Source organism: Chaetomium strumarium (genome assembly GCF_033439665.1).
Source record: "Chaetomium strumarium strain CBS 333.67 chromosome Unknown B0T15scaffold_1, whole genome shotgun sequence".
Lineage (NCBI taxonomy): Eukaryota > Fungi > Ascomycota > Sordariomycetes > Sordariales > Chaetomiaceae > Chaetomium > Chaetomium strumarium.
This window is the reverse complement of record NW_026944429.1, coordinates 2,608,858-2,636,753: the sequence shown is the minus strand read 5'-3', so window position 1 is coordinate 2,636,753 and position 27,896 is coordinate 2,608,858. Positions and strand designations below refer to the sequence as shown.

Sequence of the window (27,896 nt, the reverse complement as noted above, 5' to 3'; positions counted from 1 at the left end):
AACGGAGGGGAAAGGAGGGGGGAGAGAGTGGGAAATGGAATGAAGAAAAAGAAACTAATGGTTACCTATCCGTCCATAATAATAAGCGCGACCCGGGAGGGGCCGCCGAGACAAAAGCTCCTATTGGGTTGATCCAACACGATCCTACGGCAACATGCGGTGAGTCAACACCGGGAAGGATAAGGCGGATAAATGCAGGGCAAGAACGGGGACCACGATGCTAGAGGCCTAAGAGGTAGCGGCCCAACTGCCCATACTGTGCGCACAGTATGTGCACTCGAGAAACTTCGCAAGCAATACCCAAACGAAGATTGGATTGGATGGGATAGCCAGGTTTTATGTTTCAAAAGGTCAGACGGGGAATTGACAATAACAACGCGGCACGCAGTCCAATGAAGAGGCAGGTTTTTATATGGTATCACATCACCCTGAAGGCCATTCCGAGATGCCCGCAAACTCCAAAAGGAAAGAGTACCAACGTACAGTGTGGTGCGTCTCCTGATCAAGTCCGAGCACTAATCCGAGTCCTCGCACGCCCGCCTTCACATCCACAGCCGGGCAGTCCCGTCCGCTCCAGCGCTGACGCACCACGGCTCGCGCGGGTGCCAATCGATGTCCAGCACGCCAAGTTTGCTGACAACCTTGTGTCCCTTGAGCATCTTGACCGGTACGATGGTTGGGTTCTCCAACTGGTCGTTCGGGACCTTGCCGTGGAAGATCTGCAGCGTGCCGTCGTCACTGGCATCGGCGAACAACGGGAGTCCGCCCTTGTGGTACCGGACCTGTCGGATGGCCTCACCGTGGAACCTCATGGTTTTGTACGGCCTGTTGGACAGGTCGAGGTCGTGCCAGAGGAGCCGCTTATCATAGCTGCCCACGATCAAGTTGTCGCCGCCTGGGTGAATATCGAAAGATGAAATCCTAGAAAAGACTGTCAGCCAAGCCGTCGTCCGGCGTCCAAAACACTCAGGTCCGCATGAACATACCACTTCGCGCCGGGCTGAACAACCTTGACCAGCTCCAGTTTCTGGAGGTCATAGCACCGGATTGTCCGCTGCGTAGCCACAAAGAACAGCGGCCTGAGGGGGTGGAAGGCCGCGGTTTGCGCGAGGCCGGAGAGCTTCCGGAAGGGTATTTGTGTCAGGTGTTTCGAAAGTGTGTGGATGGCTACTGAGCTTCGCTGTCCGGTGGGTGAGACGGTCGCGAAGTGGTCACCCCTCCTGTGCCAGTTGATGACCTTCACAGTTGCCCGTACCGTGATCCTGATCAGGACCCCTTCGTCTTCCAGCTTCGTGCCTGGCCTGGCCCATTTTGCGGGCGGCTCCTTGCCAGCCGGAAGTGCTTGCTGCTGCCCGTTTGTGGCGTAGCCGAAGCCTGCCGCCAGGATTTCCCTGCTGGCCTGGTCGAGGGCCGGCGTGACGCTTGCGTGTGTCGGAACCATCAAGAAGATGTCTTCACCTGCAGCCGCAGCCAGGATGAAGGAGTCCTTGGTTGGCCTCCACCGGACCGTGTTGACGGGCTCATCGCTACTTAACTTGACAGACCATACTTGCCGGCCTGTTAATAACTCCCAGACACGGACAGTGCCGTCGTCGCCGCCGGTAGCCAACGCAACACCAGTCTATTGCTTTGTTGGCACGGATCCATATTCACGGCGCAGACATAGACATGATGGGGCACTCACTGGATCAATCGCAACGCTCCTCACTCTCCCCTCGTGGCCGCGGAATATCGTCTGCACGACAGTCGGGAAGGGCTTGAGCTCAGACGGCGAGGGTAACTTCGGGAGAAGCGAGTTGGGATCGATGTTGAGTCTGTTCTTCCGCACGCGGGGCGCCAGATAGAGGTCCTGGTGATCGAAACAGTCAGTCTTGAGGGCTCGAAACACAGGTCTCTCAGCCTACATACCATGCAGCGCTCAAACCGTTCCTTGACCAGGCTGCCATAAGCAGGCACTTTCCTCAGGGCATTGTACTTCTGTGGCAGGTACTCCTTCTCCCGCTCCTCCGGGTCCGCATTCTCCCATGCTTCGCGCTCTTCTTTGGTCCTAACACGGGTGTCAGCGGCTCCGTTGGCCCAAGAGGCGCAGCGGAATGTCAACTTACGGTAGGTATTCTTCTGGCGGGTTGTAACTCAAGTCATAACCAGGCGGCGGAAGCTTAGGTGCAGGAATATGCATCGGGTTAGGCGCCTGAGGCTCTTCGTTTTGCCAGAGGTCGAAGTGCGCTTCCTCCTTCTCTTCCTCTTCCCGTTCGCGTTCCTCAGGCGGCTTGTAGGGGAGGATTCTGCCTTCACGAATGGCGCGGACCAACTTCATAATCTGCTTGGCCTCATTCTTGGAAGGAATGAAGCGTCGTTTTGGCTCAGGGGCGCTGCTGAGAGCTGTTGACCGTTAGGAAAGTCTTACTCTATGAGAAGCGTGTGACAATGTACTGACGCATCTTCTCCTCCTTGGAGGTAAACCACTCCACAGTATCGGGGTATGGGTCTTGGAGATCATCTGGCAGCAGACCCATCTGAACCCGCCGAACCAGCTCCAGCTCTTCCTGGCTGCACTTTGGTTAGAACACTTCGCCCACAGCGTGCGGGCCTGGGGGCGTACCTGAGATTGAGCGGATTGCCAGTGTTCACATCCGTCAACCCGGTCCACCCCTTGGGGACTTCAATACTATCGAGGAGACTCTGCAGCGCATCGCCAGTCGCCGGGCGCATGATCTTCTTGCCGTTGATGTCATAACCAATATGTGGGTAGCTGGAGAAGGAAGGGCTTAGCAGAAGAACTCAAATTGCTTGCCTCTTGGGGGGACAAACCTGTCGTAGAAACTCAGGGGGATGTTGCCTATCGTGTTGACCGGCCCCTGCGCGTCTGTGTCGTCGGAATCGTAGACCGGATCAATCTCACTGTGAAGACTGAGTCAGTGCCGGCCGAAAGCTACATGTTCCAATTCAGATAACGCACTCGTAGACATATCGGAGTCCCCCATTGGCATCCCTTTCGATCCTGTAATTCTTCCCTTCTTCGTCGACATCCTCCTTCGGCTTCGGATCGACGCCGGGTTCCGTTATTTCGAGCTCCCCTTGTTGCTTGACGAGCTTGTTCATCTCCTCTTCCTCATCGACATCCGAGGGAATATCGTCGCTGAGGATGCCATCGTCCTCCTCGTTGTCTTCACTCCCCTCGGTGCCTTCGCTCCCGCTGTCGTCGACATCCTCGTCCTCGTCTGCGTCGTCGGACGGAATGTAGTCTTCTTCATCCTCGCTCTGCGACAGAACTCCGTCGAACAGGCCATTTGCGAGCTCGTCGTCGGAATCCGAGTCGGACTCCCTCGACTTTCGCTTCTTCTCCGCCAGTTTTGAACCCATTGAGCCGGTGGATTCTTGTGTCCGTCTGTCCGCAACAACTGCAGCTAGAAAGTCCCGGTCACAGACCAAGACTTAAAACTTTCTGCCAGTTTTATTAACTTTTGGCGGGGAGCTCGCTTCACCGCCTGCGCCAAGTAAATTGATAAGATAATCAACTGTACGGAGTAGCGTTCATGGGTTCAAAAGACAAGCCGATTGAATTTTCTGGAATATTACGGAACTCGCGCGTACGGATTACGCAGGCGCTTTGACCTTTCGGTAATGATACACAGTCCCGACTCCCTACGTGTTCAGCAATACTATGGTTACTGGGCTCACCGTACGGATCCGTACACTGTTTATTTTTACCCCGCTTCCCATCTATCCTTCCTGCCCGATCTCGGCAAGAAGTCAAAGGTCAGATAGAAGAGAACTAACGTAGACTGCAGTTGTATGATATGAAAGGGACGTTTGCTCAGGGTGCGTCAACCGGGAAAACAATGGCGCATGACAGGCGTTACACAAGACTCAGGAGGGCACCTTGATGGGCAGGTCGGGTCTGTAATAATGGAAACCTGCTCATCGAAGGATTGGACGAAAGCGGGACAAAGAACAACTGGCCCCACCTGCCGGTCTGTTGTCCGCTGCTTCTGGATTCGTGACAAATCCACGACTTTAAACACGGCAGGATAACCAACGCCACACCCTCGGAACATTATCATACTATTCAGAAATAACAGCACGCGCGAGACCTTTCCAGCGGGCATTGTCCATTGTACCACGACAAGAACGACGACACGTGGCCCCACGGCAGCCGTTCAACCTGTCGTCGAGTCACGAACAGACCGATCGTCCGGAGACCATTGAGACGATAGATATGGATGGAACCAAATCCTCAGACCAGCCCAAGCGCCGGGCTTGCGACGAGTGCCGTAGGAAGCCATGTGTTCACTTCAGCCTTTCCTATCTAACGGACTTGCAGGAGGTAGAAAGCTCGCCTGTTCCAAGGAAATCGATGGATGCGCCCGCTGCAAACGGGAAGGCATCAAATGCGTTTACTCACCCCAGAAGCGCATGGGTAGACCGAGGAAGCATCGCCCCGTTGAATTGGCGGAGCCTCCGGCTAAGGTTAGTGAACCTCGCGAAGCTCCGACCGTAGAAGCGCCGCCGGTCATCGTCCCCGACTTCGAATTCGATAGCTCCATCGGCATGGACCTGGACCTTTCATTTCTGGACATGAGCGGCGCGGACGTCAACTTCTTGGACCTAGTCGATCCCAACTCACAGTACCTTCCTCCTCCAGCTCAAACCAGCATAGAACAAGGGACTGCCGGATACCAGAAATTACCGCAACTTGGAAACACCCCCGGCGGCGACTTCTGGTCCATGGGCAGCGGTGTTCCTGGCGATATCAACTTTGATGGGCCGCTCTGCGCTTCCACCCCACCCCCAGCACCTGAGATAACCCCCGAAGAAGTCGCGCAGATGTTGTCGGCTGACCTCGAGACATTGCCAAGTCTCTCGCCTCCATCTTCAAGCTCTCCGAGCACACACGGCTCACCGGAATCTGACGGGCCCCCATTATGTGGCTGTCTCTCGAAGCTCTACCTCGCCTTGGCCTCCCTCCAAACCCTTCCTAAAGACGTCAGCGAAGCGATGAGAGTCGCCCGCACCGCCACCAGAATCGCCCACGACACCATCCTGTGCCCAGTGTGCGGCGACCCGCCGATCGACCCGGCCGGCAAGCCGCCGCTACAGGCCTATCAGAATATGATGATGCTCGGCGCACTGCTCCCGTCGCTCTCCAACGCGTACATGCGTATCCTTGGCATGGTGGATGCCGAGGCTGCGGCCGCCGACAAGGACCACCGCAATATCCGGTTCACACTCAGCGGCTACGGCGGGCTCTGGGGCCTCTTGGCCAAGCTGGACCCCGTTGAGTGCAACGCCTCCGAGCGGCTCGAGGGCGCCATGCTTGAGCCGACTCTTTGGCGGCTGGCGGTGCGCGCGCTGCTGAAGATAGACGTGTATGGCATCGACGGCATGACAGCAGATATTAAATGCCGTTTCGGTGACATACAGCAGCCGGGGCTGAAGGACATCATCAAGATGATGGAGGAGCGCTCGCGCCGGCGGCATGAACAGCTGGACGCCATGGTTGCTGCGGGCATTGTGCAGAAGGTCAACTGCGACTATGTTCCGCTTACAGCTACGGGCGAGAAGCCCACGTGTCTGCGGATCATCGACATCGCGAAGCGATCAATGGACGAGTTGGTTATCCCTTGAGAATGGTGGCCTTTTACGTCGTGACAGACAGACAGACGGACAGACACATCCGGTATGAATGTACCGAGGCGGCACCCGCGCCCTTTACGCCGCCACCAGACGTACCCAAAACCGTCAAGGAGGCACAGAGAAGGGACGCCGCGCCCACCGTACCACGGGCTCGCGTCGCCCAGGAGGCAGACCGATTCGCCACCGCGCGGCCATTGACCCATCAAGCTAGGACATTCCAGTGATGGCTTTCCCGTAGAGGATGGAGACCAACGTCCCTCGAGGGACATGTGAGGACATGGCCGTGGGAAACATGAGCAGGCCGGGATTGGCAGACCTGGGATAGGAGGAAGTCATGGCACGGCTCGCCCGTTAGACATGGAAACCTGGTATGGCACGGACTGGACTGGACTGGACATTAAGCAGGATGGATTCCTCTCGAACCGATGTCTTGTATTCTTCTTTTCTCTATTTTCATAGGGAGCCGGATATACGGCGCTAAGGCGCTTCTTGGGTAGGATATGCCTAACAGCCGATATCGCAAGCACACCATGCAGAACACGGGCGCCATAACCCTGAAATTCCCTGCTCATTGCCATGTCGAATCTGCTACATCAAGATGCATCTTATGCTGTAAAAATGATAGATAGTCAAGTCCGCCCTACACCACCGTCGTCCTCACCATTTGCATAGCTTTTGGCGGCCCATCCTCCAATCTTAAGCCAGAGCATGTCTTGCTTTATTTCCCTTCTTGTATACCTTGGAACAAATCCGCGGTACCCATCCCACGCGGGGCGCAAGCCTTTAGTAGACCTTCTTCTTCTCGTCGACGCTGAGCTGGCCCGGGCCGCTGTTGACCAGCAGGAGCAGACCGCCAACAATGGAGAGAATCTGGAAGAAGTCGTACTTGGCGAAGTCCTTGTGGGGGTGGTGCTCATGAAGCTGCAGGAAGCCGTCAGAAAAACCGACCCTGCTAGTTTCACGAACCATGGCGGGGGGGGGTGGGGGGGGGGGGGGGGGGGGGGGGCCGAGTAACTCACAGTCCAGAAGTTGTTCACCAGCACATTGAAGATGCTCAGGATGACAACCAGGAGCGTGGCGCTGAACTTGGCCTTGAAGCCCACCACAACCATGACGCAGGCTACCAGGCCGAGCAAGGAGACAATGACGCGCCAGATGGACCACTCGCCGCTGAAGACGAAGCCGATGAAGAGGAAGATGAGCAGGACGCGGCCGGCCAGCTGGAAGTACATCTTGCGGTCCTTCTCCTCGAGCTGTGGGAGCCCCGCGAAGGCCTTGGTCTTGCGCACCCACGAGTCCGAGAGCACCATCAGCAGGCCGCCCATGACGGACAGGTTGCGCAGGAAGAAGTTGAGGTCGAAGATCAGGCCGTAGCCGAGCGCCTGCGTGATGACCACGCCGATCAGGCCGCCCACCGCGAACTCGGAGTGCTTGCGCACGATGACCAGGGTCGAGCACGTCGCCATGGCGATCACGTTGGCGATCAGGAAGAGGTGGGTCAAACCTGAGGGGACTGGAGAGGCGCAGCTGTTAGTCGGGGACCTGAGGGTTTGGCGGGAGGAAAGAAGAACATACTGCGGCGGTAGTCATGCAGATAGAGAAGCTGGTCATTCCATTGTGTTATTATCCTGAGCGCGTCCTCGATGAAGGTCACGACGATCAGAAAGCGGCCGATCGCCGGGAGGTAGCTGCCGGTAAAAACAAAGTTACATGTCAGCGGCGACCATGGGAGCTCTTCTGATGATCAATTGGGTGGTACCCACGGCTTGATCGGCTCGCTCACGGTGTCCATCAAGTCCTCGATCTTGCTCGTCTGCTGCCGGATTGCGTCGAGAGGGCTCTGCTCCGTCTTGTCCTCGACCGGTCCTCCGAAGGGGTTCGGTGCCCCGATGCCGTAGCTACCCGGTCCTCGCATTTGCGCCATTGCGTTGGCCGGCTATGTAAAATCAGAAAGATCAGTGGGAGTGAGAGCGAAGGATGACAGTCCGGCTGGCGAATCGGCTCGTAAGTGGCGGTGGGACAAAGGAGAAGGAAGACCGAGGGCAACGGCGATCGAGGGGTTGACCGGCAAGGGGTTGCGAAACGGTGATGCTAGCAGAACGCTAGATTCGGCAGCTTCGAAAGGAGCGAGAACGGAAAAGCGCAAGCAAGCTCAGCAGCCTGGACGAGAAATTGAAGTGCTGGCGAGGGCAGTAGTTGGGCAGAATAGAGGAACCTAGGGAGCTGCTCGCACAGCAAGAAATTTGAGGTCGCTGAGCTCGGAGCAGATGATGTCGTATCTACAACTGTGTCCTTAACCAAGACGAATACCGGGCCCAGTTGGGATGCAAGCTGATGACCGCAGCGATAAGATAAGAACCCTGGGCCACAAGAGCGGAGGAGCTGTGACCTGCACGTGCCAGGCAGTCTTGCGACGCACGGGCCTTCGCCTGTACCGTAGCTTACCTACACTCGGCTGTTTCAGAGACCTACGTATGTATGTATGGCACGTATGTATGGCAGATTGTAATCCGTCAACATGACCAATTGATCGGCTTCGAGATCTCAGCCCAGGAGAACAAGAGGTCTTCCCCGAGCTCTTGTTCAGTTCCACATACCGTTCGTTACCTAGCTCGGACAGCTGAGTGGCCCAAAGGCTAACATAACACCTGGCGTCGCACCATGGTACACAAAGAGCTAACCACTAGTATCTGATTCCCGCTCCGGTGCTTGAATAAGTTGAGTCCCCTACTCGCCAGGTCTTACTCGACACTCGAGTGAGGCCATCCCTTTCTCACACCTTTCCGACGCCGGGTGCTAGGAATACAAAGAAGAGGGTTATTTGCATGTGACCGGCATCTCCGAAGTCGTCCGAGACCTAATATCTTCAAACATTGAATTCGTTTTGACGATTTGGAACGAGGTTAATGACCCTAAAGAGCAGGCAGCGCGCCATACCTAGTTGCAGTTGTACGAGTCTCCGACTCGACTTACATTTAGTCCTTAGAGCTGTATCAACAGTGTCATTATACAGGTACACCAAGTTACATTGCAAGCAGGCCAGCTAACGTATGTTACCGATGAGTACGAAGTAGTACGTGTACTTCTCTGCCGAGCGTACCACCGCCTTGGGCGGTGCTGTTCATGTACGGATTACGTACTCGCTGGGCCTTCCAAAACGGCTGAACCCAGCTCGCCGCCTTGATCTTCGCCAAGGGGCCGAGCTGGGTTCAGCCGTTTTGGAAGGCCCAGCGAGTACCGTTGCAGCATGTTCCGTCCAGTTCAGTTGCATGAAGCCAATCATTGAAACTCTTAGATCTCGAAAATAACCACCAAACAAAAATCATGACTCGTGACCCTACGCCTCAACAGTGCATTCGAAGGAGTGAGATTGCGCTCAGTCGCCCCATCGACGCGCGCCATACTCGCGCCAGATGCGCGAGTCGGGAAGCGACGCAAAGCCCCAATAGGCAGGCTGAGCTGACCACGAAGGGCCAACCAGCGAAGAAAGCGTCGCTGTCGTGGCATAGAGGCACTCGCACTTGAATGACGGGAATGCGACATTGAGATACCGAACCAATAAGGGGTAAACTGGATGAGCGCCAACTTGCGTTTTACCTGCACATAAGCGGCAACACCAGGCTAAGCGTACCACAGCAGTGAGTGCGCGCCGGATGGGGATTAGCAACCGTGTGAAGAAGACGGACGGTGTTATCTACAAGTCCTATAATCTTCAAACCAGTGTCACCCCCACCCAAACCCCCCGGATATCTCAAGATTGAAAATACAAGCCCCTTAAAAGAAAGCCCAAAGATTATGAGTGAAAAGAAAACCTTTTTGCCCATGTCGTCTTCTCAAGCCCAATTCATATCCGTGACGAACCCACCTAGGTGACCGTCACACGTGAGAGGACGGTCGCTGGCCCTCACATGCTACGCGACGGCGAAGTATGGCCACGTGGAGACCGCCCTCAAACCAAGCGCTGCATTTTCTCCCCCATTTCACCTAATTAAGACCAAGCCTACGGTTTCCCACCAGGCTGGTAGCCGCCCTGTTGCCACGACTCCCTGCCCTGATACCCAGGAGGCGGGGACTGCGTGGGCACGGCAACGTCCCCGCTAGGCAATTCCACCGGAGGCGCAACAAAAGGCGTGTACTGATCGGGCCGCGGAGAGGCGTGCGGGGACCTAGGTGCATGATTCTCGTTAGAAACGTATATAAGACCAGAAAGGGAAAAAGAATGGTGGCTTACGTATAATCACCGCCACCATACCCCTCATGGTGATGACCATTCGCATATCCATACTGGGGCAAGCCCGGAGAAGGCGTCGTCAGATGCGGCGACGGGCTAGTCCCAATCCCGTAGTAAGGTGGCTGCCCAGCACCGGCATGGTATGAACTGCGCAGCGTGCTGGCGTTATCGTGGCCGGGGAATGTCGACGAAGCGCCCGACAGCGTCGTCTGGCCGGGGCTTTTCGGGTCCACGACGACGCCGCCGCCAACGCCGCCGTTCGCATATTTAGCCTCGACCATCCCGGGCGAATCAGTCGACCGGGCCGCCGCTGCCGAAGGCGGGACGTGGAACGTCTTGCGGTACGCCTTGTCGAACCCGCCCCTCCGGCCGCAGAGGTAGATCAGCGCCGCGCCCAGGATCAGCACGGCGGCGGCGCCAATTGCAATCCCCGCTATCGCGCCGCCGCTGAGGCCGTGGTGTGATGAACCACCACCATTCCCGCCCGAACTTGAGTCGGATGAGATCGTTGAGCCTGAGCCGGGGGTCGGTCTAGGCACCGGCGTCTCCGAAGGGAAGGGCTCACCGGGGGCGAGCTGATAGGTGGTGTTCTGGGCGTATTCCAGCTGGGCGTCGTAGGACTGGGTTGCGTTGGGGTTGATGACGCCTATCATGTGGTAATCGACACAGGATCCGGGGGCTGCGCAGTAGAAGAAGATGGGCGCCGTGTCATTGACTCGGACCTCGTAGTGAGGAGGCTGTGAAAAGCGGTGTCAATATCATGACACGTCTCGTAAGGGTCGCCGTGCGAGAGCCGGCTGATGTAAGCATCCTTACATTGTTAGACACGACTTGCGGCTCGAAGATGCCAGTGTAGAAGCCTGCTTTGTTGATGTTCGCGTACTCATATGGGATACACGGCCATCCAAACTCGGCACGGGCGACTCGATGACCGCCAGGGTAGAAGTTAAACCCTAGAGATAGACAAGAATACTGTGTAAGCCGAGTCTCACCAGTAAAGACGGGCAGCAAGGAACTGCATCTCCGGACTCACTGATGATGTCGCCGACCTTAGCCGTCGCTTCGTGTGGGGTGAAGACGTGACCGGTCTACATCTAGATCAGCGGAGTCTTATGAGCCAAGAATTGCCATTGAATTTACCGCTCCAACGGCTATCGTGACCGTCGCTGGCCCGGACGAGCTGGAGGTTGTTGATGATGCCGACGACGACGAAGCTGCCTCCCCGGTTGGCGTTGGTGCTGCCGTGACGGTCTCGTCATCCTGGGCCGTAGCTGTACTTGCTAGAACGGCAGACAAGGCAAGGACTCGTAGGGCGAACATGGTTGCGGCTTCGATCTACCCTCTACGGCGGGTGTGGTTATCGCCTGGATAAACTATCGGCGCGCAGCCAACGGGGACGGGAACAGAAGGGAAAACAAAGGTGGCGCGCGCCTTTCCCTTCTACTAATTTAACAAGATTCCCAACCTGCAGGGCAAAGAGCTGTTGTTCGTCTCGGCAGGGACCCAGATGGGCTTGTTGGCTGAGGTGTGCACCAAGCCTGGTGGGGAACCGTGGCTTACATGCGGTGAACAGCAGCCTGATCGGGACTTGAGCTGACAGGATTGGGATGCCAGTTCGTGGTGGTGGAGTCCATGGGCACCACAGTCTCTACGCTCATTTTGGGGGGCTCGAGGTCCCCAGCATGCCCAACGGACAAAGCCGACATGTGGTAGAGCGGTCCGGTTCAGGTATGTGGGATGGGGCGTCCACAAAGAGACAAAGGCTGTGACCAGTAGCACCACCCTGCCCTGGTCAAAGCGAGGACAGGAATTCGACGGCAGCAATGCCCCGTTTCTCAGACCCCGAGTCCCACGAAAGGGGTCCACGCAAACTTGGCCACGGAAGCCCGTCGTTCGCGACCTCTCCATCTCCTCGGATATGCAGTCGACCAAACTGTATCCGTAGGCAAGAGAGATTGCATTGCAGAACGCACACCTTGTTCAGCAGCCAGCTTAGGGCCGCGAGCTGTAGATGGCATCTGCCTAGATGCTGCGGAAAATGTCGATGACGAAGCCGCAGGGCTGTTGCGATAAGTACAGTAGCACCCTGCTGGATGCAGATCCCACCGTGGTAACTGGTAACATTGCTGAGCTGGGCTGTGCTTTGAGGAGAGTGAGGATGCCCAAAGTGGAAGTTGATTGCTGGGCTCGCTGGGCCCCACAAACCAGGGTCCGAGACCCACTTGCCGTCGTCTTGGCATTGTGTGTTTGGCTGCTTGGCGGCATGGGGCTGACAACAAGTCCCGTGGGCCGTGGCTGTTTGTCGTTGGGGGCCGTTCTCTAAGACTCGTTATCCCTTCACACGAACTCGAAAGCGACTTCAAGAGGGCGTCCTAGTAATGATTGTAATCTTGGAAGGGATTCACATACGGCCTGCGAAAGTCGCTTATCTGGTATAAAATCCTTTGCTGTCCACAATCGGTTCAGTCATGAGCCGGGACCCACCGTCGGCCGGGTGCAGATCCCGAAAGCGGGGCAGTTGCTAAATCCGTGGTACACGTCGGGCCGAGTTGAGGCGCCGAACACTGCTCCATACAACTACAACACTTCCATCTTCGAGGATCGATCGAATCTGAAGACCTATTGGACCCATGTGCTAGGACTTCTAATCGTGCTCAGGCCGCTCCCACGTTGGTTGTTGCTCTCGGCCGGCCTAGCGCTCAGGGTCGGGATCGGCAGCCGAGAGAGGATCGATTCGAGGTTCAGCAGTCGGAGCCCATTTCGAGTCAAAACGGTACCGGTGATCGGCTGTCCAACAGATCTGTAGAAAGGAGATCCGGGTGGTTTTGGGTATAAAACTGTAAGCTCTCACACGCAAGCCTTCCCGGGTCGACCTCTATTGGGTCTTCGTCTTCTCCTTCGATGCGAACCACGACCTGGGCAGAATTTCGCTCTCCACCGCCAGTCTCCCAAGACACCACAGGTAACACAAAGAAAAACCAGCGGCGCCGACGCCGACATTAGCCACCACCCATAGATCCGGCTTGTCTGGAGGAGGCGATAGAAATAGGGCCAGGACGTGCCAGAACGCCATCGCCAGGTAGAACGAGCAATGTATGAAGAGTGTAGCCCAGTGGGACCAACCGCCGGCGCCTTCGTAGAAGTACAGGCTCAGCGAAGTCGGAGGCAGGCCCAGGAGATATGCCCAGAGGAGTGTCAACACCGTGTACGGCACCGCCAAGTCAACCCGCTGCAACAAAGGGAATATTGTCCAACAGCCGAGAATGTTGGCGAAGCCGACCCACGCACGGGTGCTCCTGCTGAGCCCGTGGCTCCCAGCCAGGAGCAAGGTCATTGGCATTAAGGGGAGCAGGACACTCTTTTCGTGAACCTGATAACTGAACAAGAAGAACCCCCATGCTGTCGATGCAAAAGACAAGGGCAGCAGATCTTTTCTCGGTCGGAAGAAGAGAACGATATTGGGAGGGATGACCGACGCCAATGTTGCTAGCAAGGCGACGCGTTGCAACAACTCGGCCGGAAAATTCTTGATCTTGATTATCACGTTCAAGGCGCACCAGAAATTGGCGACCTTGTCTTCGAACAGGCCGCGAGCGAAGGGAAAGATGCGGTGTATCAATTGAACCAGCTGCTCGACCACGGGGTAGTAAAAAGCTTCCGTGTCCAGGTAGCGAACGAGGCCTTGAAATAACGGCAGAGGCGGGCGAGGTCCATCAATATCGGGACGTGAGTCGACCCCGCGCTTCACGTCGTAGAGGGTGCCGACCACAAGTGGCAATAGCAGGATAGCAAACGATAGGATAGTGACTGCCGCAATCGCGAGAAAGCGTGGAACGTTGATCCGCGGAAAAGTACAGCTTCCCAAGAGGTACGCAAACACCGAGAAGGCGTAGTACAGGGCCATTTGCTTGAAACCAAGCGCCGCTACGAAGAAAACGGCGGCCCAGAGATTGCGACCAGCGAGCATGCTAGACATGCTTGCGACGACGAATCCAAGCATAACGGTGTTATACTGGAAGTGGACGTGGTCGATCAGGATCGTGCCGGGTTGCATCAGAATGGCAACTAAGGCGACCGAGGCCGACCAGTTTGCGACACCGCTCAGTCTGCTATAGCGCCGTACGAAGACCACGACGGCAGGGACGTACACCAGATACTCCGACACGAGCACGGTGGCCCTCATGAAGACCTTGAGCGTCGGATCGTGCGAGCCGCGGGACGAGAAAAGGGCGAACCAGGATGGGTCGATGAGCGAACCGAGCTTTCCACAGAGCCAGCTGTGGTAGGCCGTCAGGGGCGGGTAGTCGAGGCCCCACCACTCGAGGTCGTGGAAGTACCACTGGGATATGGGTAGCTGTGTTGTGATCTCCATCCAGTGCCTCTGGGCTTCGTAATCGCCAAACATGGGCGGTTTCTCAAATCCTGTTCGCCGTCAGTTGTTCTGTCCCGGTTCATCGTAAACGCTCCAACTCGGGTAATCGCACCAGAGTAGCCCCATAGCCCTGCCGCCCACCTGAAGAGCCCCGCAGCCATCAGTATCAGGGGTAAAAGCTCCCATTGCGATACGGTGCCCCTCGCGGGCCACAAAAACGCAGCAAGCGGAAATGCCGGGGAGCGAGCCAGCGGCTCGACCGAGCTGTCAGTGCTGAGCTTGCTCGTCAAAGGCCGCTTGGCCTTCCGCCTTGGTTTATGAGGAGAAGGCGAAGGCCCGGCCATTGTCACCGAGGATGCTGTAGAGATCGGGAAGGAGGCCGCATGGAACGTGTGGTTGGAGGTCGGTGATAGGGGGAAACTTTTTTGGACGACCGCAATCTGGCCAACACAAAGATCCATGGAGGTTCGGATGGCATTTCATGTGGGGAAGCTGCTGCAGAGCTGTGGAGCCAGTGACAGGGGTACTACGTACCTGTTCGTGAACCCCCGCCTGCAACCTCCCGGCAGAGCCTTGCTTGGATTGATTTGATGCCCCTCATAGCTGAGAACAGGAACCTGGAACATGGAAGTGATGAATGAGAAGCTGCAAGGCTCCAGGTCACCACATCTCAATCACTGCCGGTGTGTCAAAAGCCGAAACATGCATCAGGGGGTTTAATGTCCAACCGCTCCAGCTGAAGCTGCATCATCTTTCTCGAAAATGCCGTATCCCTTCGTCCTCCCAACGACGTCCTCTTTTGCCTTCTCGTCCAGCTTCACCTGCGAATCGCACCCCTCACTGCCCCTCCAAGCAAGCACCCACCGCGGTGTCGTCCGAGACACACTCAAGCGACACAAGCGTCTACCCGCGACTTCCCAGCCCGCCTCTCTCTCCTCCGTCATCTCTGCCCTCCATAGCTATCTCCCCTACCTCTTCGCCATCGATGCAGGCCTCTCGAACAAGACCATCCACTCAGAAGAGGTCTCGGTCATCCTGAAGACGGCGCCCCTGATCGAATGGCGCCCAACGCTGTCTGGTAACCTTCTCCCAGGCCGCGAACGGCCGCGCACCAAGATCCACTCCCTCGAGTACGAGCTCTTCTTTGCCCTCTCGACCCTCGCAAACGCCTTCACCCTCCAGTCCCGCGCCGCCCTGCAGCCGCTCTACCAAACCACCAACGCGCCCGTCGGCACCGCTCAGCGCCAGACCGCCATCGCCACGGCGACCCGCCACCTCCTCGACGCAGCGTCCATCTACACATACCTCGCCTCGCGCGCCGAGTCCCTGCCCCCGGACTGCCCGCCCCCGCCATGCGCGGACATCGCGACCACCACGCTCCGCGCCCAGCGCGCCCTCGCCCTCGCCGAGGCGACCCTCCTCGCCGTGCTGAAGGATGACCCCTACCCGGCCGTCGTCGCGCAGGCGCGTAACCCGCACGACACCGAGTGGATGTACAAGGCGCCCGACATCCCCAAGGTGCGCGCGCACCTATTTGCGCGCCTGTGTCTGGCGGCGGGGGAGCATGCGGCGCAGGCGGCCGCTGCGCTGGGGACTAGGGCCGGGGGGAAAGGAGCCAGTAGTAGTGTTAGTGACGGGTTTGTACGCTACTTGGACGATCTGCGACGGGCGAGCCGGGCGAGGGCGTGCCGGTTCTTTGGCATTGACGCCGAGCTAGGCGGGCAGACCGGCACTGCGATCGCGTGGCTCAGAGCCGGCCTGGCGGAGTTGGGGGTTGAGAGGAAGGGGGATGGAGGGAAGGGGACGGGCTTGAAGGGGTTGAGGAAAGAGTGGAGCGAGCGGAGGGAGGACAAGAAAGTGGAAAAGGGTTTGGACTGGGGCGCGGATGGGGGCAGGTTGGAGGAGACGAGGGTGATCGAGATGCTGGAAGTGAAGTGGACGAAGCAAAATGATACGGTGAGCGGATCCTCCCAATGGAGGGTTGCAACGCATGACACAGTTGATCTGATGTGGTTCGTCTCTCCAGATGCTCACTCAACCAATACCCCCCACTGGGCCCCTACTCGCCCAGATGCCCTCGGGGCGCGAGATCCACAGCATCAAGCCCTTTGAGCCGCCGCTATTAGCTCCGGATATGCTGGAGGCAATGCGGGCGCCTCCTGATAGATCGGACGAGTTCGGTGATTATCCGAGCTCGGACGAGGAGACGGCCGTAGATCCCTCTCCGGGTGGGACGTTCACGGGAAGATCATCAGATTACCGGACGGGGACGCCGGGCTACTTTTGAATTCAAGATCCCATGTAAATACGAGCATATCGAGCCTAGTACTGTTGCTACGTGCAGTCAGACGCGCCATCTTTCCGGTAAGCCGGGTCGGAATAGAGATCAGAATCCAGCCGAGCTGTGCGGCGTGCAATGTGCACCATCTGAGAGGATGGCGATACGCGTGAAGACGTTCCGATGTGGCTAAGTGGTGGCGCGCCAGAAAGCAGAGTCGGTTTGCGATAGCTCGAGTGCCAACCATATTAATATTTTCCCTTTTCCAAATCCCGAAGCACGCCCTAGTGTACTGATGGCATGCGCTAAGCCCGAAAACATATGATACAACGCAACGCCCTGAATACCCGACCTCACACCTACTCGTCATCTTCATCGTCTGCGATGACCCGCCGTCTCCGACCCTTGGATTCCGTATGGACCGGGGCTTCCTCGTCACCCTCGGCGTCCTCGTCCGGCTCAGCGGTCCTCTGCCGCTTCCGCTTTGGCGCCTCATCCTCCTCCTCCTCATCCTCGTCATCCAGGAGATCCTCTTCCTCTTCGTCATCATCCTCCACCTCCTCGCTCTCGTCGCTGTCTACCAGGAAGCCGTCTCCCATATCATAATCGTTCGCGCGGCGATTCCCCGTAGGCTCATCATCGGTGTCATAGTCCGGAGCCCGGTGCTTCTTGGGTCCGCCGGTAGCACCACGTTTTCTCCCAGCACCCCCTGCGCCCCGCCGCCCTTCAAGATCGCCAACGGAGAGCAAGCCGCCTTTGTACCGCGAACTGCCGTCCGCGCGAGCAGCTGCCGTCTCTTTTCGGCGCTGCGCTTTCGCGCGCTCCTTCTCGGCCTGCTCGGCCTGCTTCTTCAGTAGCTCTGGGTCTTGGTTCGTGGCAATGATCATGTCGGAGGTGCGGTCCTTCTTGGCGCCCGCGAGCTCGGCCTTGAGCCGCTCCAGAGCATGATCCTGCAGCTCCTCATTCGGCCGGACCGTGTACTGCTCTGTGACATGGCCCACGATCAGCAGCGAGTTGGTCGTGAGGTGGGCGGCCGCCGCGTAGTAGTGCGCGTCCTGCACTTCGTTGTAGGGCTTGTTGGGCGGGGGTGCCAGAGGCTTGGATTGGATCTCGAAGTGCTCGTTTCCGATGGCGAGCGTGACGGAGCCGTCGCTCCAGCGGTAGATGTTTGCGTTGCTCTGCATGCGGCCCGTCTCTGGGTCGCGGCGGAACATGACGGAGGGCATAGGGCTTTCGGAGTTTGCATTGTCGAGCTCCCATCTGCTTGGCTGCCATTCATCGGCCTTGTATTCCATTGGGTTGAATTTGATGAAGTCCGGGACGCGGAGAGAGTGAAGCTGGAAGAATGTGAGACAGAATGCCACCCGCATGTCATCTGGGAGCGCGACTTACGCCGCCATCCTTGGAGCGCGGAATGCGATGCCGATACAGCGGGACCTCGGCGACTAACTGCTCGCGGAATTCTTGGGGCCCCTCGTCGTCTTCGCGACCGCGCGCGTCCGCTTCACCGTCTTCCCTATCCGACGCAAGTTCACGGTCGCTCAGGACGTTTTCTTTCTGAGAAATCGCGTCATCGTCATCATCTCCGAAGAGATCGTCGCCTCCGTCGTCGGGGATATCGATGGGGTCTTCAGAATCGGACATGTTGAAGCTCGCCTTTTAGTCTAGAGGACGCGAAATATTTCGAGTCCGATGGTGCAAAGCAACTGTCGTGTAGTAAGCCGAGGATTGTGAGACTTTGGGGCGGCAGCTCATAAAGGTCGTTAGAAAGTGATTGAATCCTAACTACCAGGTACTACCCTCTTGAAGACCGTGACGACTCGGATATCAATGCACCTTTCTACTTCAGCAATTGCTATTGTCCTCCCACCGATTAGATAAGGCGGGAGGCTTGTACATAAACAGTTACTCCAGCTCGCTGAGTCAGCGGTCAGCCTCAAGTAAAGTTCCTGTACTGTGTAACACGGTTTTAGCTTCCATTGATAAGAACATTTCAAGTTGTTCCAGGTTGTTAACTTGTTATCAGGGGTAACAATCACAGTACAGTCTGACATTGTTAAGGTAACAACCTCGAAATCACAAACCTGCACCGACAAACTACAATCCTCTCCAGGTAATCCATCGACAGATGCACCCAGCTTCTATCTTCTTGCGCTGGATTGAGTGTTTTGACAGTGGAGATATTCAAGCATGCCTGGTGCCTTGCAGAGGGCCAGAGGTGTGCGCTAACACCCAGCAACTGAAACTTGAGGGGAAAAGCGGTTCAGGGAGTTGAAACGGCGGGAATGGCATTCCACAAGAGCCCCATGGAAAACTGAGGGGTCTGGAACCTTGATTACCTGCACCTCGTCTGTAAACGACTTCATGACCGCCATTCAAACGAAGCGAAACGGCACGTTTTGGACCATTTCTGGACCCCTGTTTGCCCCGTTCTGAAGATTTGTCTTCCATCCACTGTTCTCCGCTAGAGTTGTCGCGACAATGTCGAACCTCTTCTCCGGAATGTGAGTTTTGGCCGCCTCCATCACCTACCAAGTTCCGTCCCCGCAGCCCACCTACACCTGCTTCTACCCGCGTCTACCTACTAGTAATTTGTCAAGCCGTCTCGACATCGTCGGCGCCCAAGAGTGAGGCTGCAGCTCTTCAACCCCCACTATATTGTTCACCTTCTTGTATACGGAAGCAAGTGCTTTGGTGCCAGGGCTGGGATCTCTTGAGGCTCACTCAGGTTGGCCATGGTTGCAATCAGGCGTTGACCCGCCAAGCCCCCTCCTCTTGTTCCAACCTCAAGGAAGTCACAACAGCAGCATGGGAGAGACTTCGTGATCTCACGTCTGCCGCCCTTTTTGGGACCAAGGCTGTTCACAAGTGTGTTTCCTTAGCCGTTGCCGCCGCTGTGGAAGGTGGGGGCATACTTAAACTGGAAACAAACATGGGGTGCCCAACAGCTTCCATTATTATTATCATTACAGTTTGAGGGCTGCGACGAGACTGGGTTTGCCTCGATCTCATCGGCGGACATGCTAAACCTGCTCCCCAGTCAACGCCAGTTTGCAGCTAACGTATTCATCCAGCAACGCCCGCTTCCGAGGCCAAAGAACCCCCGGCTCACCGGGCACGTCCTCTCCGAGCCCGGAGCAACAAGCGCAACCAGCGGCTCAGTCTCCCGTCAGCCCTTCCCACGGAAGCCATCCATCCTCTTCAAGCCTTGCAGCGAAGCTCCCACCGCTTCAGAGCTCGCCATCCCTTGCTGAGACTATCGGCATGGACCAGTCCAGTGGCATGATGGCGTCGGCTGAGGATATCCTCACCTCATACCATCTGCCCCCGGTCAAGCCCCTGTGGCTTAATGCGAATTATGCCAAGCACATCGTCAAGGGCAACTTCTTGACGCTCAGCGCGAAGCCCAAGACGGTTGAGATGGGAGAGTGGATCGCGCACCAGGGTAATTATTGCGGATGCGCCCTCTAAGACACGCGGCTGATCTGTTTGCTAGTTGTTGACCACTGGAGGATGTTGATCACCTTTATCCGCTTAGTACACGACAAGGAGGAGGATGGATCATCGATTTGCAACTCGAGGAGGTGTCCCAAGATGTCAGCCGGAGCGTAGGTAACCGCCTCAATTGCTTGCCTTGAGCGTTGTTCTGACTGCTCCAGTAATCACTCCTTCACTTGGCTCAACTCCCGGCTCCAGCCTGTCGAGATCCCAGCATACGAGTACTTGACGCTTGTCCAGCGGTACATCTCTGGCAAGATTGACGACGTCAATATCTTTCCCACAGACCTTGCCGGTGTCTCATACGCCGATAACCCGGCGTTCTGCACTCCACTGCCCGAATCGGGTCAGGACTGGGTGGGCAAGCGCAGCGGATTCCCCCAGAACTTCATGGAGACGTGCCAGACCATCTTCCGCCAGATGTTCCGCGTCTACGCGCATCTGTACTGGTCGCACTTTGACGACATGTTCAGCTTGAACCTCGAGAAGTCCATGAACAGTTGTTTCAGCCACTTTATTCTGACAGCAACGACGCTGAACCTCCTTAAGAAGTCTGACCTCGAGCCAATGCAGCCACTGATCGACCTCTGGGCGGCTCTCGGGACCTTCCCACAGGGTTCCAAGGCTTTTGAGATCGCGAATCTCCAAGTCGGCCAACTGCTTGTTCAGAAAGCTGGTGGCCCCCCAGCGAACTGAAAGGGACGGGGGAGAAAGAAATCAGGCGATGGATGCCGAGCACACATCTATCACCGTACCGCTTGGCCGGTCGAAGTTTTCATCTGAGGATCGGATCTTCGACCACAGGAAGGTAGATATACAGCATATACCCATGGCCTATCTTTTAGATCGGTTCAGTTTCGGTAGACGTCGGTCAACCAGGATACAGCATAGCAGTACATAGCGCATCGATTCTGGGGATTATTACAGAGAGTTCCGAGGTGGCACGAGGCTCCTCTGCGTGACCACGAAGAGCACAACTATTGGACTGGTCATCTTTTGTAGAACTCTTATCACCACCGTGGTCTTCTACGCTGAGACCTCGCTGACCTTGTACTCCACGATGACCGGCTTGCCCTGCTCCAGAATGAACCGCCCAGACCCGACATAGATCTTCTCATGGAGGGCTGTGAGCTTCTCGTCACCAGTCTCAAATTCCACGACAGAGACTAAGGTTGGCAATCCCCAGTTAGCGTAGTCCATCGGAGTCAGTACGCAGACCCCCGAAGCATAAAAAATAAAACCTACAGGCATCCCCAAACGGTGTCGTCGCCGCGTCGGCTTCACCCCTCAATACCTTTCCCGCCGCCCCCAGCGTCGAGATCTTGCCGGTGTATATGAACCGGACCAGCGCCCCCGTGGCGCCGTCACGCGCCGTGCTCTGCACGTCCAGCCGGACATGTCGACCGTCAGGGAACGCCTTGATGTAGTCGGCGCCGTGCGTGATGGCGGCGTTCAGCTGGATCGGGTACGAGGGCTCTGACACGATGCTCCCGCCCTCCGAGCGGAAGGGCACCACGGTTAGGGTCGAGGAGATGGGTTTTGGCGGATCAATGGCTACCTTCGAAGAGGATCAGTTCTGCGTGGTTGGCGGTTGAGGGGTAAGTGGCTTTGGGAAGGGGGAAATTGGGGCGGTATTATGGTGCGGCTTACTTGGACCGTGAAGGCCGGGATCAGCTTGGGAAAATCGGCCATGGTGTTGAGCTTACTCGAGATGAGGATCTTGGTGTTTTCGAGGTACAGGAGAAAGCGAAGTTTGCTTGGAATGATGAAAAGGAGGTGATGCTCACTCAGGTGATACTTATAGCATCCACATGAGGGGAACGGAATCGTACACTGCCTACTAGTAATCAGGAACCAACCAACCTTACCTTATTGCACCCGCAGATGCCGTGATGTCCCACCTCCCGCCTCCGCTGTGGCGCTATCGGCTCAATGGATGGAGTCAGCATCATTCGTACTGTGGAGGCACCATAAGGTCGTTACGAGCAGCTCTCCTTGAATCTGTCAAGGTAACGAGTTCGGGATCCAGGGGTACAAGGCTGACAGCAAGCCAGATCGAACATCATAGGTACCGTATTCATACACCACAATAGGCAGGCACATGGCACTAGACCCCCTAGCCGGATCAATCACCGAGCAAGGGTACAGTAAAACGCAGACAGATCTTATTCTTCCGTAACATTGCTTCGGTAAGGTAGGACACCGCGCAGCTTGCCTCACGTGGAAGTTGACATCAACGCCTGGGTATTGGCAGCATTGGCTCGGGTCAAGTTGTGAGCTGTTGAATGCGGGGAGCTCGTGAGATCGATGCGGCATTCCATTGCGGGGTGGTGAGAGCTGATCCCTGTCGGCCAGCCCCACACTTTTAACAGAGATTCTCCATGTGACCAATTGGCAGCTGCAATTCTGTCTGACATCACCTGCGCCTTTGGCCGGGTCGACGCCTAGCATCACCCCTTGCCGAACGTTAGCAGTTCTTTTATCCAGTTCTCGACGGTCTTCCCACCACAAGCCGGCCCTTCATAGTTTGCGACGCGACCGCCAGCTTCGATATCGGGCGAGCATTTGGTAATCTGTACCGTCTCAACCTCGATATTGGTGGCGGGAGTCCGGGGCATTGCGACCTGCAGACGTGGCCCCAATCACCCTCGCACGCCTCGCTCTTGCTCTAGCTCTTCCGCAACCACCCCCACGTGTATCGATCACTCCCTTTTGTACGCCGGGCTAGGACAGCCATCACAGGTTTTTGAAGGGGAGATCCATAGGCCCGGGGCAAGTATCGACTCGTTCCGTGGTTCAGCTCTCCCAGAAACCCCTGAGTCTGATTCGCTGCCGTGCTCAGACCCGCCGACTAGGGTCTCTCGCGACAATGGACATGCCCAAGGATCAACAGCCTCCGCGTATGCCCGCCTCGACCTCAGACCAGCCGCCAAATCCCCCGTCTTCATCCACGCACCCCGCGAGGAGACGCAAGAATCATAGAGGGGGCAGAAAGAAGAAGTCGAGAGGAAAGTCGTTCCTGACTCCTGCGGAGGAGATTGCCCAAGAGGATAGCGTCAACCTTGAAGGCCTGGATGGGGAGCATCAGCGCTTCTACTCGAGGCCGGGTCGAGACCTGAGCAACACCAGCTTCGAGAGCGAGGCCCTTTTAGATCATAGGTGAGACAGTCGATAAGACAGTTAAAGTCTCCTCTCCGCTGCTGCCACGGTATGCTAAACATTTGGCATTCAGGGACCAGCAGCCTTTTCTTCGGCCACGACGCCCGTCGATAATGACGGGGAGTGCCTCGTTCCCGGCAACGCAGGCCACCACGAGACTGAGGGCAACCCACACGGCGGATAGCGACGAGGAGGATGAGAACGCCCCGCTCCTTTCCAGCCCGTCGCTCCAGAGAAGCGAGACAGTCGGGGGCTATGGAACGGGTGAATCCCCCCAAAAGAATAGGCCTAGCAGGGGTCGCGAATCGAGCCGGGCGAGCAGCAGCAACCAGAGAGTACGCGCACCGGATAGCTACAACGTCAATTACCCCCCCTCCATTCCGGGATCTCCCACGTTGCACCCCACCGACATCAGCATGAGTTTTGGCGATGTCCTGTTGCGCGACGAGCTCAACAATGGCCAGCGATCGCCGCCTAGGGAGGGTAGGGATGAAGATGACAACCGGGGATCATTCCAACCGTCGCCGCTGGATAGGAGGAAATCCCTTGCCCTGCAAGACGTGTGCTTTCCACAGGAAGGCCTATCCGACATTGGTGAAGAGGAACCCCGCGATTCGGCATACCGTCCGAGGCCCCGAAGACGGCGTGGTAAATGGCCAGACCTGTCTATCCTGGACGAATGGAGCCGTTTCGAGAAGGAAGGCCGGAGCGAGGAGCGTCGTGCGAAGAGGATTACTGAGCCACAGCTAATCAATGGCAGGTTGAGGCCTATTCACCGCGGCTGGTTCCAAGCGGAGGAGGAGGCGCCATATCGCTTTACCTACTTCAATGAGGACTTCCAGAGCACCATCCACAGCCAAACGATTTCCGAATTGGTGCAGCCCGGAGGCACCTTCAAGGAGCTCTTTATTCCAGATCCGCCACTGCTCTTGGACACTTCCGACAGCGAGGAGGAAGACGAGGAGGACAATATAGACTTGAATCAGGTGCTGGCTGGCCAGGTCGGGGATCCAAGAATATCCGCTCAACAGCCGTCCTTGACCGCAACACGGGACTCCGGGGGACGGAATCGGTCCACAATCAGCGAGGACACCAGGACGGGTTCGGAGGAACATACCCCATTGCGACTTGGGTCGCCAGAACGGTCCAAGTCGCCACAAAACGAGAAGCCTGCCAAACCTCCCAAATACGGAGACCGTCCAGTATGGTGGCTAGACGTTCTGAGCCCAACCGAGGCCGAGATGAAAGTGCTCTCGAAGGCGTTCGGGATCCATCCGCTAACGGCCGAAGATATCATGATGCAAGAACAGCGAGAGAAGGTCGAACTCTTCCGGAACTACTACTTCGTCAACTACCGCAGTTTCGACCAGGATCAGACCAGCGAGAACTTCCTCGAGCCCGTTAACATGTATGTCGTCGTGTTCCGGGAGGGCGTCCTGAGCTTCCACTTCTCCGTCACTCCGCACCCGGCCAACGTGCGAAGGCGAATCCGGCAACTGCGCGATTACCTGATTCTTTCGTCGGACTGGATCTCCTACGCCATCATTGACGACATCACCGACGTCTTCGTGCCGCTCATTCAACGCATCGAGGACGAGGTCGACGACATCGATTTTGCCATCCTGCAAATGCACTCAGAGGAAGACCGGGCTATGAAGGGAGAGGTTAGCGAAAAGTCTGACTCGGCCGAAGTGAAGTCAGCCGAGGCGGGGCGCGACATGCTTCGCCGGGTCGGAGATTGCCGCAAGAAGGTCATGTCACTCTACCGGCTGCTGAGCAACAAGGCGGATGTGATCAAGGGGTTTGCGAAGCGGTGCAACGAGCATTGGGAGGTGGCGCCGAGATCCGATATCGGCCTGTACTTGGGAGACATCCAAGATCATATCGTGACCATGACCTCGAACTTGAGTCATTACGAGAAGTGAGCGAATCTGCAGTCACCAAGAGTTAGCAAAAACTAACGCGTTCCCTCAGGATCTTGGCTCGCTCTCACGGCAACTATCTTGCCCAAATCAACATCAGGATGAACGAGCGGCAGGAGCAGACAGCCGACGTGCTCGGGAAGCTCACGGTGCTTGGTACCATCGTGCTGCCCATGAACATCATCACAGGCCTGTGGGGAATGAACGTCTGGGTTCCGGGCCAGGGAAACGAGGGCGACCTCAGGTGGTTCACCGCCATCACTGCGGGCCTGCTTTTCTTCGGTCTAGCATGCTACTGGATCGCCAAGAGGGTGTACAACATTGTGTGACATTGCCGGTGCTGGGTTACCCTTTTTCTTTCTTTTTGGTTATGTCGACTTTGGAGTACCGGAAGACGGAACGCACAATTTGTGACGGGGGGCATGCCTACATGTACAGCTGCTTTTGACATAGACTGGGTGGGAAGGCTTCGTAGCTGTTCGGGTAAGCGTCGAGGCAGTTTACAGAGCTTCTTCGAAGAGGGACACGGTAGCGAAGGTATATTATGCATAAGTATAGCAGGACAAACAGGACTAAACAGCATTCTCAGGTACAACGCCCTTAGCGGCTGAGAAATATTGAGAATTGGAATACTTTCGTCCTGGACTCCACGACGCGGTGTACCAGTTGCCAGGCCACCTCAGCGGCTAGCGTGGCAATTAATGTCTGGTCCCTAGTAGTGTGCCTCTTCGCCGGTGAGACTCGAGCATAATATCGCCTACCTGGACCTTCTTTTGGAGAAAGACTTGCAAGCGGAGTAGACTCAAGCGTTCGGCTGGGTAAGCCGACGAGCCCAGTCACCCCTGGCTATCCTGGTGGCTTGTCAGTGAGCGTTCGTCCTTTTAGGTCTTCTGTTGAGCGGAGAAACGTCCCAACAACGTGCAGTCGACTGCTTTCGTATGAAAGGAAGGTCATGGCATATCACCCTCGCTGTGGGACCAGCAGTGTCCGCAACCGCGTTGGACAGTTCCCATGTATCTTGCCTTTCTGCCTAGTGTAGCCCTAAACCCAAAACGCCAGTAAAATAACGGACACCCTCCATGCAGTGAAACCCCATTCTTTACCGAAACCTCCTACCCCGATTCATCTGTAAGATTCCTGGCAGCACTTGCCTGATCTAGCGGCGTGTGTGCGCAGAATAGCTAGCCCGCAGCGCCATAATTTGCTGCTTCTCCGCCTCGGGTAGCATATCGATCGTCTCCTGCGGCAGCTCCATGACAGCACGCATGAGCGCCTCCGGATCCTGGGCCGGCGGTGCCGGCGGGGCAGCAACTGGCGCGGCCGCGGGAGGTGGCGGCGCGTATCCACCCACTCCGGCAGTGGGCGGTGTCGCGGTCGCGGGAGGCCCGTACCCTGCGGGTGCCGGCTGGGGGACAGCGCCGGCTGCGCCCGGCTCGAGGACCGAGTTGATCGCGTCCGGCGAGACCAGGCCCATGATGAGCAGCGCTTGGAAGACGGCGTAGCTGAGTTGCGGGGCTTGCGTAAGAAGCTCGGTGGCGCGAACCGGATCGCTGGTGGCGAGGGTCTTCATTTGCTGCAGAATGTCGAGCAGCTGCGCCGGCGGGAGAGTGTTTAGGGTTCGGGAGATGGCATCCGTGCAGCTCACGCCCGGGGGTAGGTCCTTGCCCTGAGGAAGCGGAGGCAGGGAAGAGCCGCCTCCTGCTGTAGCTGGGGCACTTGTGCTGCCGCCGTTGGTGGCAGAGGCATGGGCGTAGCTGCCACCTGCGGTGCCAGTCTGGATTCAAGATGGTTAGTACTATGGCTTGGAGGTCGGAGCAGAGAATGCGGAATGTCATACTACTCCATCCCGGTCGCGGTTGTCGTCATCATTGACCGTTTCGTTGCTGAAATCGACACGCAACTTGCGACCCATGATCTCGTAGTCGTTCAGGTTCCGTACAGCTGAAGCCGCGGAATCTGGGACAGAAAGTCAGCAACTGTTGGGTCTGCGCGGTGGGAAGGTGCGTACCGTAGTCAGGAAATTCGGCGAAGCCAAAACCTTTTGGCCGCCCAGTTTCCCGATCGTAGACTAAACGGAAGTTCAACACCCTTCCGGCACCGCTGAAGATTTCTGTTATTTGCTCTTCCGTTAAGCCTGCACCGGCAGTGTCAGCGAGCTTCAGGCCGCAAGTAGATACCAGCATGCGCGCTCACCATAGGGGATGTTTCCGACAAATACAACACGGGAAGGTTGCCGAGTCGACATTTTGAGAGCCCAGCAGACGCGCTGCAAGCAACCGGCTGCAGTGGAGATAGAAATGCTACTAATGCTATGTGGACAGCAATTCAGAGCAATAGCGATGCGATAGCCAGCAACACGATGTGATGTTTGGAGACTTTGGATCACGTCTGATGATCCCAGGGGATGAGTTTGGGTGAGCTGGGCGGAACAAAGGCAGAAGGAACAGTAAGATTTCAGCAGAGGAAGTGCGCTACTATAGGCAACTGGGCTCTTCCAATCCCGCTTTCCATTCCTAGCCTGTGTGGTGAGAGTCCTTGCGCGTCAAACCAAAAGGTAGCACAGTACGAAGTTGTTGATTGTTGGCGACGAGTTCGTCACGTTCGAAAACAATTGCCGTCGAAGACATGTGGATGAAAGCCAGGTACGTACCCTCGTACCTTCAATTAAGGGGACCCACTTGGCGCTAAAGCTCCTTATTAGGCGGCCTCGAGGCGGCCAAAGATGCTGAGTTGCTGACATAATGACACTGGCTGCTGATTGGGTCCAAGTTAGAGCCTAGCCCACGCTTTCGCGGGTGT

At 56.8% G+C, this 27,896-nt stretch overlaps 11 protein-coding genes across 11 annotated transcripts; 4 read left to right on the top strand and 7 right to left on the bottom strand.

The window, feature by feature from the left end:
• Positions 1-250: 250 nt before the first annotated feature.
• On the bottom strand, positions 251-3,549 carry B0T15DRAFT_26008 (NUC169 domain-containing protein). The gene is made up of 9 exons (XM_062863318.1): positions 2,960-3,549; positions 2,812-2,901; positions 2,603-2,752; positions 2,438-2,550; positions 2,106-2,382; positions 1,909-2,047; positions 1,685-1,849; positions 987-1,621; positions 251-921 (listed from the first exon to the last, which is right to left on the bottom strand). Exons 1-9 carry the CDS (start codon positions 3,361-3,363, stop codon positions 543-545), a joined length of 2,352 nt encoding a protein of 783 aa, XP_062725918.1. The 5' UTR covers positions 3,364-3,549; the 3' UTR covers positions 251-542.
• Positions 3,550-4,127: 578 nt separating this feature from the next.
• B0T15DRAFT_26000 (uncharacterized protein) lies at positions 4,128-5,799 on the top strand. Its single transcript, XM_062863315.1, has 2 exons — positions 4,128-4,274; positions 4,325-5,799. Exons 1-2 carry the CDS (start codon positions 4,220-4,222, stop codon positions 5,626-5,628), a joined length of 1,359 nt encoding a protein of 452 aa, XP_062725917.1. The 5' UTR covers positions 4,128-4,219; the 3' UTR covers positions 5,629-5,799.
• A 518-nt stretch (positions 5,800-6,317) lies between these two features.
• On the bottom strand, positions 6,318-7,644 carry B0T15DRAFT_25967 (SURF4 family-domain-containing protein). Its single transcript, XM_062863308.1, has 4 exons — positions 7,401-7,644; positions 7,213-7,325; positions 6,657-7,150; positions 6,318-6,558 (listed from the first exon to the last, which is right to left on the bottom strand). Exons 1-4 carry the CDS (start codon positions 7,559-7,561, stop codon positions 6,421-6,423), a joined length of 906 nt encoding a protein of 301 aa, XP_062725916.1. The 5' UTR covers positions 7,562-7,644; the 3' UTR covers positions 6,318-6,420.
• Positions 7,645-9,408: 1,764 nt separating this feature from the next.
• B0T15DRAFT_25891 (uncharacterized protein) lies at positions 9,409-11,331 on the bottom strand. Its single transcript, XM_062863295.1, has 5 exons — positions 11,009-11,331; positions 10,902-10,956; positions 10,685-10,821; positions 9,869-10,605; positions 9,409-9,803 (listed from the first exon to the last, which is right to left on the bottom strand). The coding sequence occupies exons 1-5, from the start codon at positions 11,186-11,188 to the stop codon at positions 9,638-9,640; spliced, it is 1,275 nt and encodes a 424-aa protein (XP_062725915.1). The 5' UTR covers positions 11,189-11,331; the 3' UTR covers positions 9,409-9,637.
• A 928-nt stretch (positions 11,332-12,259) lies between these two features.
• Positions 12,260-14,672, bottom strand: B0T15DRAFT_25906 (glycosyltransferase family 57 protein). Its single transcript, XM_062863298.1, has 2 exons — positions 14,353-14,672; positions 12,260-14,290 (listed from the first exon to the last, which is right to left on the bottom strand). Exons 1-2 carry the CDS (start codon positions 14,582-14,584, stop codon positions 12,744-12,746), a joined length of 1,779 nt encoding a protein of 592 aa, XP_062725914.1. The 5' UTR covers positions 14,585-14,672; the 3' UTR covers positions 12,260-12,743.
• Positions 14,673-15,002: 330 nt separating this feature from the next.
• B0T15DRAFT_506834 (uncharacterized protein) lies at positions 15,003-16,527 on the top strand (the record flags this gene model as incomplete). Its single annotated transcript, XM_062867610.1, has 2 exons — positions 15,003-16,196; positions 16,267-16,527. 2 exons carry the CDS (start codon positions 15,003-15,005, stop codon positions 16,525-16,527), a joined length of 1,455 nt encoding a protein of 484 aa, XP_062725913.1.
• Positions 16,528-16,877: 350 nt separating this feature from the next.
• Positions 16,878-18,162, bottom strand: B0T15DRAFT_488824 (Leo1-like protein-domain-containing protein; the record flags this gene model as incomplete). Its single annotated transcript, XM_062866544.1, has 2 exons — positions 16,878-17,855; positions 17,911-18,162. The coding sequence occupies 2 exons, from the start codon at positions 18,160-18,162 to the stop codon at positions 16,878-16,880; spliced, it is 1,230 nt and encodes a 409-aa protein (XP_062725912.1).
• Positions 18,163-18,840: 678 nt separating this feature from the next.
• Positions 18,841-20,877, top strand: B0T15DRAFT_25651 (Mob1/phocein). The gene is made up of 4 exons (XM_062863259.1): positions 18,841-19,022; positions 19,593-19,963; positions 20,015-20,126; positions 20,178-20,877. Exons 1-4 carry the CDS (start codon positions 19,000-19,002, stop codon positions 20,710-20,712), a joined length of 1,041 nt encoding a protein of 346 aa, XP_062725911.1. The 5' UTR covers positions 18,841-18,999; the 3' UTR covers positions 20,713-20,877.
• On the bottom strand, positions 20,878-21,907 carry B0T15DRAFT_25805 (uncharacterized protein). Its single transcript, XM_062863277.1, has 4 exons — positions 21,804-21,907; positions 21,667-21,717; positions 21,262-21,574; positions 20,878-21,182 (listed from the first exon to the last, which is right to left on the bottom strand). Exons 2-4 carry the CDS (start codon positions 21,706-21,708, stop codon positions 21,043-21,045), a joined length of 495 nt encoding a protein of 164 aa, XP_062725910.1. The 5' UTR covers positions 21,709-21,717; positions 21,804-21,907; the 3' UTR covers positions 20,878-21,042.
• A 502-nt stretch (positions 21,908-22,409) lies between these two features.
• On the top strand, positions 22,410-25,733 carry B0T15DRAFT_498295 (uncharacterized protein). The gene is made up of 3 exons (XM_062867309.1): positions 22,410-23,175; positions 23,249-25,096; positions 25,150-25,733. The coding sequence occupies exons 1-3, from the start codon at positions 22,886-22,888 to the stop codon at positions 25,424-25,426; spliced, it is 2,415 nt and encodes an 804-aa protein (XP_062725909.1). The 5' UTR covers positions 22,410-22,885; the 3' UTR covers positions 25,427-25,733.
• Positions 25,734-25,966: 233 nt separating this feature from the next.
• B0T15DRAFT_25603 (uncharacterized protein) lies at positions 25,967-27,476 on the bottom strand. Its single transcript, XM_062863249.1, has 4 exons — positions 27,291-27,476; positions 27,106-27,231; positions 26,935-27,053; positions 25,967-26,871 (listed from the first exon to the last, which is right to left on the bottom strand). Exons 1-4 carry the CDS (start codon positions 27,340-27,342, stop codon positions 26,254-26,256), a joined length of 915 nt encoding a protein of 304 aa, XP_062725908.1. The 5' UTR covers positions 27,343-27,476; the 3' UTR covers positions 25,967-26,253.
• Positions 27,477-27,896: the final 420 nt, after the last annotated feature.

Excerpts from the sequence above, each read along its gene's own strand:
- B0T15DRAFT_25651 (XM_062863259.1), top strand. The coding sequence starts at position 19,000 with ATGTCGAACCTCTTCTCCGGAAT. Across the intron at positions 19,023-19,592 it reads TCGAACCTCTTCTCCGGAAT|CAACGCCCGCTTCCGAGGCC; the intron begins GTGAGTTTTGGC and ends GTATTCATCCAG. Across the intron at positions 20,127-20,177 it reads CCCAAGATGTCAGCCGGAGC|TAATCACTCCTTCACTTGGC; the intron begins GTAGGTAACCGC and ends TGACTGCTCCAG.
- B0T15DRAFT_26008 (XM_062863318.1), bottom strand. The coding sequence starts at position 3,363 with ATGGGTTCAAAACTGGCGGAGAAGAAGCGAAAGTCGAGGGAGTCCGAC. Across the intron at positions 1,850-1,908 it reads AACGGTTTGAGCGCTGCATG|GACCTCTATCTGGCGCCCCG; the intron begins GTATGTAGGCTG and ends TTCGATCACCAG. Across the intron at positions 922-986 it reads GTTCAGCCCGGCGCGAAGTG|GATTTCATCTTTCGATATTC; the intron begins GTATGTTCATGC and ends AGTCTTTTCTAG.
- B0T15DRAFT_25967 (XM_062863308.1), bottom strand. The coding sequence starts at position 7,561 with ATGGCGCAAATGCGAGGACCGGGTAGCTACGGCATCGGGGCACCGAAC. Across the intron at positions 7,326-7,400 it reads GTGAGCGAGCCGATCAAGCC|CTACCTCCCGGCGATCGGCC; the intron begins GTGGGTACCACC and ends TTTTACCGGCAG. Across the intron at positions 7,151-7,212 it reads TCTGCATGACTACCGCCGCA|TCCCCTCAGGTTTGACCCAC; the intron begins GTATGTTCTTCT and ends GCGCCTCTCCAG.
- B0T15DRAFT_498295 (XM_062867309.1), top strand. The coding sequence starts at position 22,886 with ATGGACATGCCCAAGGATCAACAGCCTCCGCGTATGCCCGCCTCGACC. Across the intron at positions 23,176-23,248 it reads GAGGCCCTTTTAGATCATAG|GGACCAGCAGCCTTTTCTTC; the intron begins GTGAGACAGTCG and ends TTTGGCATTCAG. Across the intron at positions 25,097-25,149 it reads AACTTGAGTCATTACGAGAA|GATCTTGGCTCGCTCTCACG; the intron begins GTGAGCGAATCT and ends GCGTTCCCTCAG.
- B0T15DRAFT_25891 (XM_062863295.1), bottom strand. The coding sequence starts at position 11,188 with ATGTTCGCCCTACGAGTCCTTGCCTTGTCTGCCGTTCTAGCAAGTACA. Across the intron at positions 10,606-10,684 it reads CGCAAGTCGTGTCTAACAAT|CCTCCTCACTACGAGGTCCG; the intron begins GTAAGGATGCTT and ends CGCTTTTCACAG. Across the intron at positions 9,804-9,868 it reads TATGGTGGCGGTGATTATAC|GTCCCCGCACGCCTCTCCGC; the intron begins GTAAGCCACCAT and ends TCATGCACCTAG.
- B0T15DRAFT_25603 (XM_062863249.1), bottom strand. The coding sequence starts at position 27,342 with ATGTCGACTCGGCAACCTTCCCGTGTTGTATTTGTCGGAAACATCCCC. Across the intron at positions 27,054-27,105 it reads CGCCGAATTTCCTGACTACG|ATTCCGCGGCTTCAGCTGTA; the intron begins GTACGCACCTTC and ends TTTCTGTCCCAG. Across the intron at positions 26,872-26,934 it reads ACCGCGACCGGGATGGAGTA|ACTGGCACCGCAGGTGGCAG; the intron begins GTATGACATTCC and ends TCTTGAATCCAG.
- B0T15DRAFT_26000 (XM_062863315.1), top strand. The coding sequence starts at position 4,220 with ATGGATGGAACCAAATCCTCAGACCAGCCCAAGCGCCGGGCTTGCGAC. Across the intron at positions 4,275-4,324 it reads CCGGGCTTGCGACGAGTGCC|GAGGTAGAAAGCTCGCCTGT; the intron begins GTAGGAAGCCAT and ends ACGGACTTGCAG.
- B0T15DRAFT_25805 (XM_062863277.1), bottom strand. The coding sequence starts at position 21,708 with ATGGCCGATTTTCCCAAGCTGATCCCGGCCTTCACGGTCCAA. Across the intron at positions 21,575-21,666 it reads TCCCGGCCTTCACGGTCCAA|GTAGCCATTGATCCGCCAAA; the intron begins GTAAGCCGCACC and ends TCCTCTTCGAAG. Across the intron at positions 21,183-21,261 it reads GACACCGTTTGGGGATGCCT|TCTCTGTCGTGGAATTTGAG; the intron begins GTAGGTTTTATT and ends TGCCAACCTTAG.
- B0T15DRAFT_25906 (XM_062863298.1), bottom strand. The coding sequence starts at position 14,584 with ATGGCCGGGCCTTCGCCTTCTCCTCATAAACCAAGGCGGAAGGCCAAG. Across the intron at positions 14,291-14,352 it reads AGGGCTATGGGGCTACTCTG|GATTTGAGAAACCGCCCATG; the intron begins GTGCGATTACCC and ends GACGGCGAACAG.